The sequence below is a fragment of the Meles meles genome, chromosome 18 (genome assembly GCF_922984935.1).
Source record: "Meles meles chromosome 18, mMelMel3.1 paternal haplotype, whole genome shotgun sequence".
NCBI classification, from domain to species: domain Eukaryota; kingdom Metazoa; phylum Chordata; class Mammalia; order Carnivora; family Mustelidae; genus Meles; species Meles meles.
In genome coordinates, this window is record NC_060083.1 from 31,803,815 (window position 1) to 31,819,261 (window position 15,447).

Sequence of the window (15,447 nt, forward strand, 5' to 3'; positions counted from 1 at the left end):
CAAGAGGTGAGGACAGGGGTTTGCTGGACTTCAGAAGCCATTGTCGGGACAGTGTTTTTCACTCCTGGTGAAGTGGGAGATACGAGAAGATTTTGAGCAGAACCAGGACCATGATCTGAATTAAGTTTTAAAGCAGGGGAGGATGGGTGTGTGGTTGTGGGTTAATGGGATTAGGAATGCCATTTGATGGGCCTATCCGATATCCAAGTTAAGATGTCAGGCAGGCAGTGGGATGAAAAACTTCTCTTGCAGCCCATCGAGGGGCTGGGGTGGGAAGGCTTGGCTGGCTTGGCAGAGCCATGTATGAGCTTGAAGGGGACAGACTCCTAGGGATAGTCAGTGGGCTGCGTGGTCTCACTGGGTGACTGGGAACCCAGTACAGTCCCGGGGTGAGGGACAAGGAGCCCTTGCCCTAGTCTGAGCCCCAGCCCTCTTCTCAGGATCCCCTTCAACAGCGAACCGCCTGGGCCATCAGCCAGCTGGCCACCAGGAGGTACCGAGCCAGCTGCGGGAGGGCTCGGGCTGAGTGGCCAGACTCGAGCAGCAGCTGTAGCTCAGCCCCAGTGTGTGCCATCTGCCTGGAGGAGTTCTCTGAGGGCCAGGTAAGGCGGGCCGCGCGCTTGCCCTTTGTGACGTGACTGGGCCGGGGAGGGAGGCTTGCACAGGAGGCTGGGCGGGGCACTGAAGGCTGCTTCCCTGGTTGCCTCTGTGCCCTGTGCATCTTGCATGAGGCAGAGGGAGGGGACAGCCCTGATCTCTGGCTCTTTCCCTGGTCTTCCAGGGACCGAGAGCTAGGCCTTGTTCCGTGTGGCCACGTGCCAGACTTTGCAGTGGGGGCTACAGAGCCATGATCTCGTTTCAGCCTCATGACAATGCCCAATGGGGGTAGATTTTCTTTTTATCCTCATTTTAGAGCAGAAAACTGTTAAGGAACTTGCCCAAGGTAATGCAGCCAAGTGGCAAGAGCCAGGTTGACCTGATGCCAAAGCCCTTACCATTTCGAGGCTACTATGTGGTGTTTTACAAGGTCACAGCAAGAAGGGGAGGCCCCATTTTACTGTAACTTTGGTTCGGACCCCCTTGTGTTCCACAGGAGCTACGAGTCATTTCCTGCCTCCATGAGTTCCATCGTGTGTGCGTGGACCCCTGGCTCCATCAGCACCGGACCTGCCCTCTCTGCATGTTCAACATCGTAGGTAGGAGGTGGGCTGTGCACTCCGCTGTGTGCTGGGGTGGTGCGGGTCGGGGGGAGGAGGGGGAGGCAGGTCTGGGATGAGGCTGCCCTCCAACAGAGGGTGTTGCCTTGAAGCTGAGGGGAATGCCGGTCTCCCTTAACAGTTCTTCAGGCTGTGCACTGCTCAAGGGTGCTTCCTATGAAGGGGGACAAACCACAGTTCACATTGTAGACTTCTTTGCTACTTTAAAAATATTTTTTAAAAGATTTTATTTATTTATTTATTTATTTGTCAGATAGAGAGAGAATGCGAGTGCATAAGCAGGCAGAGCAGCAGGCAGAGGCAGAGGCAGAGAGAGAAGCAGGCTCCCTGCTGAGCAAGGAGCCTGATGTGGAGCTCGATTCCAGGACCCTGGGGTCATGACCTGAGCCGAAGGCAGTGGCTTAACCAACTGAGCCACCCAGGAGTCCCTAAAAATCGTATTTTTATGATAACTTTGTTGATTCCAAATCTGGGTGGTTTGTGTATTTATAATTCTGAGTTTCTGGCAATAAAGTATCTTATTCTAACAAAACCAGGATAGTATGGAAATTTCCTGAAAGATGAAAGTGAAGTATCTTGAGGAAAGAGAGCCTTTTTCTAATTTACCCAAAGGTATGCTACAGGCCAGTGGTGGCCCTGAGTGAAAGAGCCCCAAATGGGCTGGTGGGAGGAGTGGGGATGGACATACAGAGTGGAACTCCCAGGGAGAGAAACTGGCTGGAAGGAGCCAGGGCGTCCCAGGGCACAGGCAGATTAGGAATGTCCTTGGTTCCCCAACTCTGACTGAACATGCAGCTACGTGGGCTCGAATGGGGCCGCTGCAGCCACCCTCCATCGATTCATGGCATCAAACACCCGTGCTCTTGGTTCTTTCTTCCAGAGGGAGATTCGTTTTCTCAGTCCCTGGGACCTTCTCGCTCTTACCAGGAACCAGGCCGGAGACTGCACCTCATTCGCCAGCATCCTGGCCATGCACACTACCACCTGCCTGCTGCCTATGTGCTGGGCCCTTCCCAGGGTGCAGTGGCTCGGCCCCCACGACCTGGCCCCTTCCTAACCTCCCAGGAGCCAGGCGCAGCCCCCCGGCACCACCGCGTCCCCAGAGCCGCACATCCCAGGGCTCCGGGCGAGCAGCAGCGCCTGGCAGTGGCCCAGCACCCATATGCACAGGGCTGGGGGCTGAGCCCGCTCCGACGCACGTCGCAGCACCCCTCGGTGTGCCCAGCACCTGCACGCCGGGCCAGGCCTCACGACAGCAGCGGCTCTGGAGAGAGCTACCGCACCGAGCGCAGTGGCTACATGGCCGACGGGCCCGCCAGTGACTCTAGCTCGGGGCCCTGCCACGGCTCCTCTAGTGACTCAGTGGTCAACTGCACAGACGTCAGCCTGCAGGGCATTCATGGCAGCAGCTCTACCTTCCGCAGCTCCCTGAGCAGTGACTTTGACCCCTTGGTGTACTGCAGCCCGGAAGGGGAGCCCCGGGGGGAGGAAACGCGGCCCTGCGTGACCTCCCGGCCCCGGTCTTTGGACTCCGTGGTGCCCACAGGGGAAAGCCAGGTTTCCAGCCACGTCCACTACCACCGCCACCGGCACCACCACTACAAAAAGCGCTTCCAGTGGCATGGCCGGAAGCCTGGCCCAGAAACTGGGGTTCCCCAGGCCAGGCCTGCCATTGCTCAGACACAGCCCCAGTCAGAGCCGCCTTCCCCTGATCAGCAGGCTGCCAGATCCAACCTAACTGCCCCTTCAGGGCAGCTCCCCAACCCACAACGGCCCAGGGTCCTCCCAGAGGCAGCCCTGGGCCCAGCTGATGCCACCAGCCCCAGTCCCAGCAGCCTCTTCCATTTGCAGAAATCTAGCCTCCCTGTTCGACACCCACAGAGGAAAAGGCGGGGGGGCCTCTCAGAGCCCACCCCTGCCTCTCAGCCCCAGGACTTGACGGCGCACCCAGCTTGCCAGATTTTCCCCCATTATGGTACCAGCTTGGCGTACCCTTCGTCCCCGGAGGCCCACCCGTTGATCTTTGGGCCTCCGGGCCTGGACAGGAGGCTGCTGCCAGAAAGCCCAGGCCCTTGTTACTCAAGTTCACAGCCAGTGTGGTTGTGTCTGACTCCACGCCAGTCCCTAGGACCGCACCCACCTGGAGAGGGGCCTTCCGAATGGAGTTCTGGCTCCCCAGAGGGCAGGCCATGCCCTTACCCTCACTGCCAGCTGCCACCTGCCCAGCCTGGTGAGTTTTCAGGGGAAGAGGGTGTGGTGAGGAGCGGATACGGAGGTTTCTGCAGAATGGGGGAAGTCAGCCAACAAGGGGGTTGACAGCAGCTGAGAAGGGTGCAGTGGGGTAACATTCAAAATCCTGGACAGCAGGCATAGCGCAGGATGCTGGCCGAGGTGCTGACTCTGCCAGGTGTTGGTCCTTTGGTTGCCAGAGCAGAGGGCAGTCTCGGGGGAGGCGCCAGCATGGAGGAAACATCAGATAGCACTTGTGGCGGTTTGAGGCAACAGCTCAAATGTAAGTGTTTCAATATTGTAATGAGTCAAGCTGTGCCCACAGTTCAATTATCAGCTCTAAAGATTTATTTATTTGAGAAGGGGAGCCGGGAGGGGCAGAGGGAGAGAATGTTTAAGCAGACTCCCTGCTGAGCGCAGAGTCTCACATAGGGCTTGATCCCACCACCCCAAGATCATGAGCCAAGCAGAAGCCAAGAGTCAGGGGCTTCCCTGACTGAGCCACCCAGGCGTCCCCAGTTATAAACTTTAGATAACAAAGAAGGCCGAGAAGTGTTCCTTGCTCTTGAGGGACAGCATGGAGAAGTACTTACTGATAGCTGTAATCCCAGCCAATGTGAGGTCTTGGAGGGGAAATAATTGCAGATATCTGTAACACTAGGCCATATGAGAAGAGCTATGGAAATCATTTTTTAAAAAAAAAGGGAAGAAAGAAAGAGGAGAAAAGAAATCATGGGTGGTTCCCAGCAACACTGGGGGTCCTTAGGTTTTCTCCTCTCCCCCTGGGGTAAAAGAACAACTAAGGCTTCCCTTCTGAGCACCCTTGTTAATAAGACCAACCTTATTCTCCTGGGGCCTCAGTGCATCCCTGATAATTGTATTATAACCAATACTGATCATGTAAATCCTCCATTTTAACGTGGTGTTTATTTGCTCAAATCCTCTTCCTTCTCCAGAGCAGCCTCTCCCCCCTTTCCCCCATCTTCTCCCATGGTGTGGATGACACAGCTCATTGCCTACAGCTCTCCTAGGCACCCCAAAAAGGAACCCAAAGGTCCTGAAATATAAGAAAGTCTAGGAACCCTACAGTCAAGACCTAGAGCTTTTATCATTCATTCATTCATTTCTTCCCTCCTTTTTTCTTCCTGCGTTCGTTGCTTGCTATGGGCTAGGTTCCAGGCTAGGCGCTGAGGACATGGGATATGTCAACCGGGAGATCCAGGTCTATGCGGTCAAAGGCATGTACACAGTGACAGTAGAGAAAACCATGGCTTCCTTGGAGCCATGTAAAGCAAGCTTTGGTCATGTGTTTGATGATCCATTTGGACCCTGTCACGTGGGCTCTTTCGAGGCTACTGGAGCCAGACCAGCACCTTCCCTCTCTCCTGTACATAGAACTGGTTTGGACACCTCCCTCTTCCTTGCTCCTCAAATCCGGTCAGCACCAGATTCTGTTAACTCTGTCCCTGAGAGCTTTTTTACCTTCTCCTTCAGAAGAAGGAGACATGGGGGCACCTGGGTGGCTCAGTGGGTTAAGCCTCTGCCTTCGGCTCAGGTCATGATCTCAGGGTCCTGGGATTGAGTCCCACATTGAGCTCTCTGCTCAGCAGGGATCCTGCTTCCCTCTCTCTCTCTCTGCCTGCCTCTCTGCCTACTTATGATCTCTCTCTCTGTGTCAAATAAATAAATAAAATATAAAAAAAAAAAAGAAGAAGGAGGAGGAGGAGGAGGATACATGGTCCTTGCCCATGTCTTCGATGCAGCCTAAAGACCAAGGCAGGAGCCTCCTAGCTCTTCCTTCCCCTCTTACAGGGCCATGAAGGCTGGGCCCTGCAAACCTGCTGCTGCCAGGCTCATCGTCTCTAAACAAACTGTTCAGAAATTTCCACATGTTGTTTTGTCCACAGTAAACAAAAACTGAGCCTGGTTTGGCCTTCAAGGCTCTAGCACCGACTAGCCCCCATCCTCCTTCCCCACTTTATTTTTCAGTCTTCCCCTTCCCTTGCCAAACCTAGTAAACACTTCTTGCAGTCCCTATAACCCAGAATATTCTGCCGCCTTCCTCTTCCCAGAAATCCAGTTCTTATCCATTTCTGCCCAACTAGCTCATTTATCTGCACTTTCAGGAAGCCCTTCCTGATTGCTCCACTTGAACATGATCTGTCTCCTTTCCAGGAAAGGTCTTATGATCCAGTCCCGTCCCGCTGCATAATTTCCCTTTGCATGCACACCCTCTCTCCTACAAGATTGTCAGGTCCCTGCTTATTCTTCTATTTGGCATACGGTAACAGACCAGATTCACAAGTACTTAATAAGTATTTGCTGGGTTCATGAGCAAATAGTAAGTAATTATAACATACCGGTTGCTATGTATGTTTCTCTTTCTGGATCTTTTTTGTTTTTCTCTCCCCTTTATCCCAGCTGGGGCCCCTCCCAGCTTTCAATCTAGTTGCCCCTTCTGGATACATTCCCTGCTCCTCCCTCTCTGTACTTCTCTCCCAGCCATACTGTCTTGCAGGTGGGACAGGAAAGCAGCTGGCCTGACCCTCAGTGACCTCTTTCCCTCCTCTCTCTAAATGCAGGCTCGGAGGAGGAGACTGAGGAGCTGTGTGAACAGGCTGTGTGAGATGCTCAGACCTAGCTCCAACCAAGAGCGTACTTGGATGACTTGGCCCTACCTGGCACAGAGTGAAGAAAGGACCTCAGAAAGGACCTCAGAAAACACCCCTCTTTTGGGCCATACTTCCTGGCACCTCCGGAAGAGGAGCGGTGGTGGTGGGTGGCAGGTGCTCCCTGCTCCCAGCGCTGGAACGCGTCTGCAGTCAGCAAGCCTGTGTCCAGTGGGGCAGCCAGCTACTGCCTATGTGGGCCGGCTCCCTTAAAGGCTGTCTTTTGAGAACAGGAAGCTGGGTATGGGTGGATAGGTGTTATAAAGGTGCTGCTGTTTTCCCCAGGCCCAGCAGGTCTTCCTCGTTCCAAGCCTCATGTGCACACCTGTCAGTGGGTCCTTCTTACCTCCTTTCTTGGGTGAGTCCTACACACCAGCTTTGACGCCTTGGTAAAGCTGCTGCATCAGCAGCAACCTCGGCTTGTGTCATTTTGCTTCTTTGCAAACAGATCAGGAACGTAGATGAGCCCTGAGCCCTAAAAAGGGAGCCTGTGCAGCTCCTCCAGGCAGTACCTGCCCTGGTGCATAAGGGAGAATGCTCTTCCCTTCTTGTCTTTAATTGTCACATCCACTCTATTAAGTCCGAGGGGAGGCTCTGGGAAGCCAGGGTGTGGAGTTCTGTCCCTAAAGCGGTACAGCGCCCTGAAGAATGGGATGAAGCCTCTGAATTTCAAACTCCCTCGTCACTCTAGCAGCCCCAGTTCCTCTGGGGCTTGGGAGTGGGGGTGGTGGGGGAGGGAATAATTCTTTCCTGGAGTTGCCTCTCTCAAAGTCCCAAAGTAGGTGGAAAGAAGAGGATTTCTGCTGAACTTCATCTAGAAGAGGGAGGATGGAATGAAGGTAGAAAAGACAGAATTACAGCTGAACAAGGACAATGATGAATTCTTTTCTCGGAGTTTTCTCCCAGAGCAGGGATGAGGAACAGGGGAAAACAAAGGAAAAGCAAAGTGGGACATTTGGGTTAAATGGCTCCAAGACCCCGCTTCCCATGATAAGCCATACAGACCAGGGACACCCAGGAAGGTGTACATGCAAGAGTTTGTGCATGCAGGACATCTGGCCCGGGTAGCTGGCACCGAGTGGGCAAGGGCTGAGGGGCCCCCTGAGGGTGACATTCACCCCCAGGGCAGCTGGACCATTGCTGGCTCCTCAGGCATTATCCCATTTGGAATGTGAATGTGGGAGCTAAGTGGACACAGGACCCTACCTGGGAAACTTCTTCCCTCAAAGTCAGTGGGGAACTAGCACCTAGGCACCCACATGGGTATTTATATCTGAACCAGACAGAAAGACGCTTGAATCAGGCACTATGTTGAGAAATGTATTTATTTGCTAATATATTTATCCATAAATGCGGTCTGGTCTCGTGGTTTTGTTCTGTCATGACGGTCACTCACGGTAACAGTGTCATCTTCTACATTGACAGAAGTAAATTATTTCTGGATCAGAGGTTAGGCTCTGACTTAGGAAGGGATAGGACAGAGTGGTGGGCTAGGCAACAAGCATTGGTTTGTAAGCCCCTAAAAGCATGGTTTAGTGAGATCAGGGAAGGAAGGAAAGCATGACTGGATTCTGTGGTCCAGTTGCTATCTGTATTATTATTGTACCTTTTACTTCACACTCTTGTGATGCTTAAATGACTTTGTAACCTGTAGCAAATACTCTGTTCCTCACTTTTCCACCCATAAAATAGGCCTACTTCACAGAGTTGTGGCAGGGCTCCCCCAAATAAGAGTGAAAGCATGTTTGGAGGCGCGTTTGTTCTCCAACGCTGGAGAACATTCTAACCCCAGTCATAGAGCCCATCTGAACGCAGCATGGCGGAGGCACAAACGGCAGTCCCCCCACCCCCTTGAAGAAGCTGTTTCAGTTCAGTTCGGAGGCCTGGTTGGGAGGGCAGAACAGCGGGGCCTGAAACTATTTATATCCCAGAGCTCCAATTCTGATAAACACAAATGACTGTGCTCTGCCTACTCCTGGGACTACTGTGAGGATCCAGAGCTACTGCTAAGTTGGTATGAATTCCACAGAGCCTGGGGCGGCCTTTGCTCCCATCCTCACAAAGCACATTTCCCCTTCTGCTTCTCCAAGAAAGGTTTCATAGGGGTCGTCGTTATCCGTTGCCCAATTTTGAAGCACAGAGCACAAGCACCTAGCTTTCTAGAAGGTGGGGGCAGGGGGGAGACACTCTACTATCCCCTAGATATTCTCAAGTAAAGGAACTGTCTAAATGCTAAAAAATGAACAAAGTCTAAATTATCAGCTGGAACGAGTAAAGTACGTAAACAGTTTTAAAAAAATAAATACGCCTGTTACGCGCCTTCGGCTCACAAGCCACAATTCCGGCGGACGGCAAATGGAAACCCTACACTGCTCTCAGGAAGAAAGGGGCTGTCCCTGATTTCTTTCCCTCTTGGCAGAGATAACCCAGAGGGAGACAGTGGCTCTCTGGCCCTTCGCTTTTTTAAAACGGCAAGACAAAAACGGATCTCGGCGGGCATCTGGGATCCTCCTAAAGGGACGAACGGCCGACTACCAAGGCCGAGATCAAAGGGCCCGCCCCGCCGGGATTCCGGCTCAGGCTGCGGCGCGCTCCCGCGCAGGCGCCAGCCGCGCCGCCCCTCCCCCCATGGGCCCTGCCCACAGGCCCAACGGCCACCACGGCCTCGCCCTCGCGCCGGCCCAGGTGGCGGGCGCGCGCGCGGGCCCAGGTGACTCCGGCCGGTCCCGCCTTTCAGGCGGGAGAAACCATCTCCGTAGGACGGACGGGGGTGGGGGCGGTGGCTGGGACCTGCGACTTCCCACACAGGAAGAGGAAGTCCTGGGCACCGGAAGTGGAAGGCATTCTGGGTAATTCGCTGTTTACTTCCGGCGGCTGAGGAATCCGTGGCCAAGTTCTTTGCTGTGCTTTTGTCGGGGAAGATGGCCCTCGAGACGGTGCCGAAGGATCTGCGGCATCTGCGGGCTTGTTTGCTGTGTTCGCTAGTCAAGGTGTCCTTCGGGGAGCTGGTTGTAGGGGCGATGGGGGAATCAAGGTGGGGGAAAAAGGGTGGAATGGGGCTGGGGGATAGCGAAGAGAAAATTAAGTTCCGGGACCCTGGGTTTGGCGGGGCGCAGGGGGATGTGGGAACCTGCTGGACGCCATCGTTTAAGTCTGCAGGAACATAGGCAGTCTTTAGATGCGTTTGAATCCTTAGCTAGCACACGTGTGATTCTTAACACGTTCAGTGAACTTCTGTTGAAGTCGAAGGCCACTGAGAGTCAGGTGAGGGCGCGGATCTGCAGCTGAGGGAGAAGTCAGAGAGGATGCCTGTCCCTGAGGAGACTCGGGAAAGGAATAGGTAAAAAGAGAGGGAGGACTGTGAGGGTGTGGGTGGAACTTCAGAAATGGAGCTGTAGGAGTGGTGGGTGGAGAACCTGATGAGACAGAGCCGGCATAGGGAGCCTTCTACTTGACCAGGTAGAAGTATGGAGAGAGCTACTCATTCTTTTGGCCTTGTTTATGCTCACCCCTACCCCTTTCTTTCCCTCTCCCAGACTATAGACCAGTTTGAATATGATGGTTGTGACAATTGTGATGCATATCTTCAGATGAAGGGTAACCGGGAGATGGTATATGACTGCACCAGCTCTTCCTTTGATGGGTAAGCTCCTTTAGATTCCTTCATTCACTTTTTGGTTACTCTCATCCTACTCCACCCCACCCCATCCAGTAAATGTGAGGCAGACTTTTGAGATCATGATCCTAGTTGTTCTCAAAGTTATGTTCACAAAATTCTTTGTTGTCCAGTACAGTAGCCACTAGCATGTTTGGCATTGAGCACTTGAAATGTGGCTAGTCCAAACTGAGTTGTGCTCTAGCTGTAAAATATACACTAGATTGACAAGATTTAGAACAAGGAAAAAGAATGTAAGGTATTTTAACTTTGTTAATATTAATTGTATACTCAAATGATAATCCTTTGGGTATACTAGGTTAAATGAATATGTTATTGAAATTAATTTCACCCTTTACTTATAAACGTGGCTACTAGAAAATTTTAAATGACTCGTGTGGTTTTGTTTATTTCTGCTGGACAGTTCTTCATTAGACTGTCAGCTCATTGGTGGTAGGGACTGTGTTTATCTTGTACACACTGATGTGGCACAGGGCCTGGAAGGTGGCAAAAGGCTAAGAAATGTTTGTTAAATACATGAAGATCCTTTCTGAAAATTAAGGTAAGGTAAGGTAAGGTACAGTAGTGGTAAAATTATTACCTGAAAGCTGATGCTGTTAGATATGTCCCTTGGTGAGATTGTCCAATGGGGAGAAGGGGAAATGAGAGTAATATAAGCGACCAGGTCCCGGGTTTTTTTTTTTTCCCCCAAGGTAGGAGCCAGAGAATAGTATTCTTTGGGGGGATAAGGAGTTAACTGTCTTTTGGCCTCTAGGCCAATTAAGGATTTACACACAGGGGTGCCTGAGTGGCTTAGTCAGTTAAGGGTCCAATTCTTGATCTCAGGGTATGAGACTGAGTCCTTCCCACAGTCCCTGGCAACTATCATTCTACTTTTTTTCTGTATGAATTTCTTGGGTTTTTGTTTTGTTTTAAGATTTTATTTATTTGAGAGAAGACAAGCAGGGGCAGTGGCAGAGGGAGAGGGAGAAGCTGAGCAGGGAGCCCAAGATGGAGCTCAATCCCAGGACCCCCAGGATCATGACCTGAGCCAAAGGCAGATGCTTAACCAACTGAGCCACCCAGGCACCCCTCTTGCTGTATGAATTTGAAGTGTATTATGAGTGCTTCATACAAGTGGAATCATACAGTATTTGTGTTTTTGTGCCTGGCTCCTTTCATTTGCCATCATGTCTTCAAGGTTTATCCATATTGTCGCATGCGTCCGAATTTTCCTTTTTAGTTGAATACATTTTATCCACTCATCTGTTGATAGACTCTTGGTTTGCTTCTATCTTTTCGCTGTCATGAACAATGCTGCTGTGAAAATGGGTTTACAAATATCTGATCAAATCCCTGCTTTCATTTCTTTAGGGTATATATCCAGAATCGGAATTGCTGAGTCGCTCTGTTTAATGTTTAGGGGAACTGCCATACGTACTGGTTTCATGGCGGCAGCACCATTTTCTGTTCCCACCAGCAGTATGCAGGGGTTCCAATTTCTTTACACCCTTACCAACGCTTGTTTTTGTTGTTGTTGTTTTGTTTTGGTTTTGGTAGTGGCTACCTTCTTGGGCGTGAAGTGGTATTGTTTTGGTTTTGACTGCTTTTCCCTAATGATTAGTGATGTTAAGCATCTTTTTATGTGCTTACTGGCCTTTTGTAGATCTTAGAAAAATGTCTGTTCAAATCCTTTGCCCACTTTCAAAGCAGGTTATTTGACTTTTTATTGTTGAGTTGTAAGAGTTATTTTTGTATATTTTGGTGCATATTAGATTTTGGAGAGGGGGTATATCAAGGGCTAAAGGAGCTCAGAAGAGGGCCACATGAACTCAGCTAGAAGCTGAGGAGATACTATGTGAATCAGGCTCTGACAGAAAGAAGTACAGGATTTTTGAGGAGGTTGAGGTGAGAGAGCATTTTAGAAAAAGCATTCTAAACAAGGGAATGACTTGAGTAGAATCACGGGGTGGGAAAACCAAGCTATGTTTGGAGAATGGTGGGGATTCTGTTGAAGTTAAATCATAAGGTTGGGTGACAGGCACTGTAAGGCTAGAAAGATTGCTTGTGAAGAATAGAAGAGAACATACTGTGGGTCCAGACAACGCCAGGCCAGTACAGGAGTTACCCTACTTAACCACCCCAGAGGGTGGTGTCAGTTCCACTCCAGCAGGTGGCTGAGAATGTAGGATATGGATGGGGGAGGAAGGCTCCCCAAATAAGAATCCAAGATTGGTGCCAAAAAGAAGAGGGAATTTTTTTTTTTTTAAAGATCTTATTTATTTATTTGACACAGAGAGAGAGAAAGAGCAAGAGAGAGAACACAAGCAGGGGGAGAGGGAGAGGGAGAAGCAGGCTTTCCGCTGAACAGGAAGCCTGATGCAGGGCTTGATCCCAGGACCTGGGACCATGACCCAAGCCCAAGGCAGATGCTTAATGACACCCGCCCAGGTGCCCCGAGGGAATGGTTACTGAGAAGGCAGTTGATAAATGTCAGTATCTATAACAGACCTGTCACAATAGGCAGTCTGCAAGCATTTGATTGAATGAATGACAGAAATGACATAATGTCGCTTTGAAAGTACCTGGTGTTTACCTGTCAAGCTCAAGTGGCAGCCTACTAGCCCTTATTAAATGGCCTTTCCGTTGCCTGTGGATCAGAGCTATCCTGGGGAGAACGAGTAAGATGAGGAGAGCTAATGCTTATTTAGCACCTACTCTGTGCTAGGTGTTTGTCGTGTATTAGCTCAGTATTTGAGTTTCAGTCCACATAATTCTGAGAGAGGTCTCCAAATGCATCTTGGGCTGTATAGCTCATCAGAGCAGACCTTGGCCAAGTCTAACTTATTTTTGTAATCCTGTAAGCATGTTTGTCCTTCACCCTCCCCCTTTGCACTAGGGCCCAGCCCCCTAGTAGTCGTGTTGCTTATAATTGTAACTGCCTTTCTACTTTTTTGCTATTATTTTAAAGATTTCATTTATTTATTTGACAGAGATCCCAAGTAGGCAGAGAGGCAGGCAGAGAGAGAGGAGGAAGCAGGCTCCCTGATGAGCAGAGACCCTAATGCGGGGCTTGATCCCAGGACCCTGGGATCATGACCTGAGCCGAAGGCAGAGGCTTTAACCCACTGAGTCACCCAGGCGCCCATGGCTTTCTACTTTTAAAGCTGTCCTGTTTCCCAGAGAATCTGGGCTAAGGTTGCTTTTGAGCCTGATGAGCTAGTCCTTTGGGAATGGCAACTAACCTGTACTTGGCAGGCCAAGAATCTTTGTCAGTGTCCCCAGCATTAGTAGTCCATTTCCCCTGCTTTTTTTCCCAAGCCAGTACTTGGCTTTTTCCTTTGTTTCCTCTCCCAGAACTGTTGCTGGCTGGAAGCAGAGTGAAGTGGACATTTTCCTCCATCTCTCTTTTAGTAGGAGAGGCTCAGGCTGACTCTGTTTCTTTTCCTTTCCCAGAATCATTGCAATGATGAGTCCAGAGGACAGCTGGGTCTCGAAGTGGCAGCGAGTCAGTAAGTATCTCCCTTTCTCCTTACCCTGGCCTGCTTGTTGTTGCTGCCTGCTGGGTCTGGTGGGGGAGCCTTAAATCAGGGGTAAGTTGCCACAGAATGAAACAGGTGGGGTTGTAGGAAACAGGAGGAAAGTGTCCTGTCCCCGTCACTTAACATCGGAGCCAAAAGAAGTGATTGCTCTTCTCTTGGAGTTGCAGCATTCCTTTCCTTTTTAGCTTAAACCTCCATTTGGTCTTTAGGCTTAATTCACTCTCACTGCCATCTCTCTTCTTCTCTCGTAGGTAACTTTAAGCCAGGTGTGTATGCAGTGTCGGTCACTGGTCGCCTTCCCCAAGGTAATAATAATCATGATAGCAGCCAGTGTTCACTTGCTTCGCCACGCTCTGTGGAGGTCCTTTCTGTGACTACACGCTAGTCCTCACGACTCTGTGAGGCAACTGAGGCACAGAGAGGTTAAATAATTTGCCCAAGGTCATCCTGCTAGGAGTGAGCTAGAATGTGAATCCAGGCATTTTGACCCCAGAACCCTTGGTTTTAGCGACTACAGTGTGTAGTCTTCCTTCTCATTCTTATCAAGCCATTGCCAAACACGTGCCTGGATCTTCAGTGGTAACAAGCCAGCCAAGCAGGACTGTTGATGAGCTATGTAGGAAGGAACTCCATTTTGCTTAGGAACACCTTCCTTTCTCTCTTTCCCGCCCCGCCACCAAAGTGGTAGTAGAGAGACCTTTCTTATCCTCTGGAATATTCCTCCCTCACAGAGCTGTTTCTTTTCCTGCTGCAGGAATCGTGCGAGAGCTGAAAAGTCGAGGAGTGGCCTACAAATCCAGAGACACAGCTATAAAGACCTAGCAAGATACTTGGGTGCCAGCATCTTCGCTCCCCACCTCCTGCATCTGCTTATTTTTTGTTATGGAACTAAATGGACAGAGCTTCAGAGACTTTCCCCCTCCAACTCTGAGACTCAGCAGACTGTTGAGAGAACACGGCGTGTCCCTGAGCCATTTTACCTTTGGACTGCTGGTGGGGGTGGGGTGGTTTGAGCTGGTGGATTAACAGAGACTGACTTGAATGGGGGGTAGGAGACCTGTTTTTTGCCCTTACCCATGAGTAGGACTCTGGGTCAGATGCCAATAAACATGACCTCCTAGGAAAGTTCTTAAACCCATAACAGATGCCTTGCCTCCTCCTTTTTACCTGGGCACAGGAAGAACTTCCTAACTCTGTAAGCACTTTCCTGCAGCAACAGAAGCCCTCCAGCTCCCCAATACCCATCTTGCAGCCTTCCGAAGTTGCAGCCTTTCTAGTGTGCTTCCTTGGATCTTGTTGGAAGGTCTGCAGTCCTCTGAGTCTAGGCAGCCCCATCAGGCTGGTAGTCCTGGCATCTGGGGGTTGCAGGCTTGCTCTAGACCTGGCACAGCAAGTGTCTTGAAAGAAAGTCTGAGGCTTCTCAGTATTCTTTGCCTGTTGACCATATTTATTACTACTCTTCCCCCTCCATTTTTTTCCTTCTTTTTACTGTTCTTCCTCCACCTTAGGCCAGTGTGTGGCCCATGACCCTCCCTTGCCCACCTACACACATTCTGCTGTGTTTCTCCAGCTGGAGACCCTCAGGTGGCTGCTGGGTCTTGGTCCAGTTAGTTTATGCCTTTGTAGGAGTTGGGCCCCTCCCCTGCCCCTCTGGCCTAGTAGGGGGTTTGATACCAGGTTGTTGGTCAGGTGAGTTATTTGTTTTAGAATGAAAAATTTACCAGAAATTCTTAATTTAATCTCCACAAAGAATCCTATTGGTATCCCCATATTGATTTCCTAGGTTTCTTGTTCTCCATCTGTAAAATGATAACATCCTGTTTACTTAGTTTTGTTATTACAAAAACGAAGCAATGTGAAAATTCTGAAACTTAGGTTTTATGAAAAGTAAAATTCATCTACTCTCTTTTTAATAGCCGTTCTTTAATGTATACAGTAAGGGCACAGTGAATCAAATAGTGGGAGAAATGCTGAAAACCACTGCTGCAGAATGAGCTCCTGACTCATTAGCGGAGGTGCCTCCACTAGGACTCTGCCCGTAGCCACCTGGTGTTGCTAGTGAGTCAGTGCCTCTTGTTCCTGCGGCATGGACTGTGTGGGAAGGAGAGAGAGGAGCTGATTTGTGGGAAGGAGGG

General features: G+C 50.5%; 2 protein-coding genes across 9 annotated transcripts in view; both read left to right on the forward strand.

Moving 5' to 3' along the window:
* The window catches only part of RNF43 (ring finger protein 43), a 65,053-nt gene extending 56,727 nt beyond the window's left edge, over positions 1 to 8,326 (forward strand). For all 8 annotated transcript variants that reach the window (XM_045984571.1, XM_045984572.1, XM_045984573.1 and 5 more), the window contains 4 exons: positions 441 to 602; positions 1,094 to 1,196; positions 2,098 to 3,447; positions 6,029 to 8,326. In XM_045984571.1, coding sequence (XP_045840527.1) covers positions 441 to 602; positions 1,094 to 1,196; positions 2,098 to 3,447; positions 6,029 to 6,072 — 1,659 coding nt within the window. In that variant the 3' untranslated portion in view covers positions 6,073 to 8,326. The remainder of the gene's footprint in view (positions 1 to 440; positions 603 to 1,093; positions 1,197 to 2,097; positions 3,448 to 6,028) is intronic.
* A 563-nt stretch (positions 8,327 to 8,889) lies between these two features.
* Positions 8,890 to 15,225, forward strand: SUPT4H1 (SPT4 homolog, DSIF elongation factor subunit). The gene is made up of 5 exons (XM_045984579.1): positions 8,890 to 9,105; positions 9,652 to 9,758; positions 13,227 to 13,282; positions 13,564 to 13,617; positions 14,067 to 15,225. Exons 1-5 carry the CDS (start codon positions 9,037 to 9,039, stop codon positions 14,132 to 14,134), a joined length of 354 nt encoding a protein of 117 aa, XP_045840535.1. The 5' UTR covers positions 8,890 to 9,036; the 3' UTR covers positions 14,135 to 15,225.
* Positions 15,226 to 15,447: the final 222 nt, after the last annotated feature.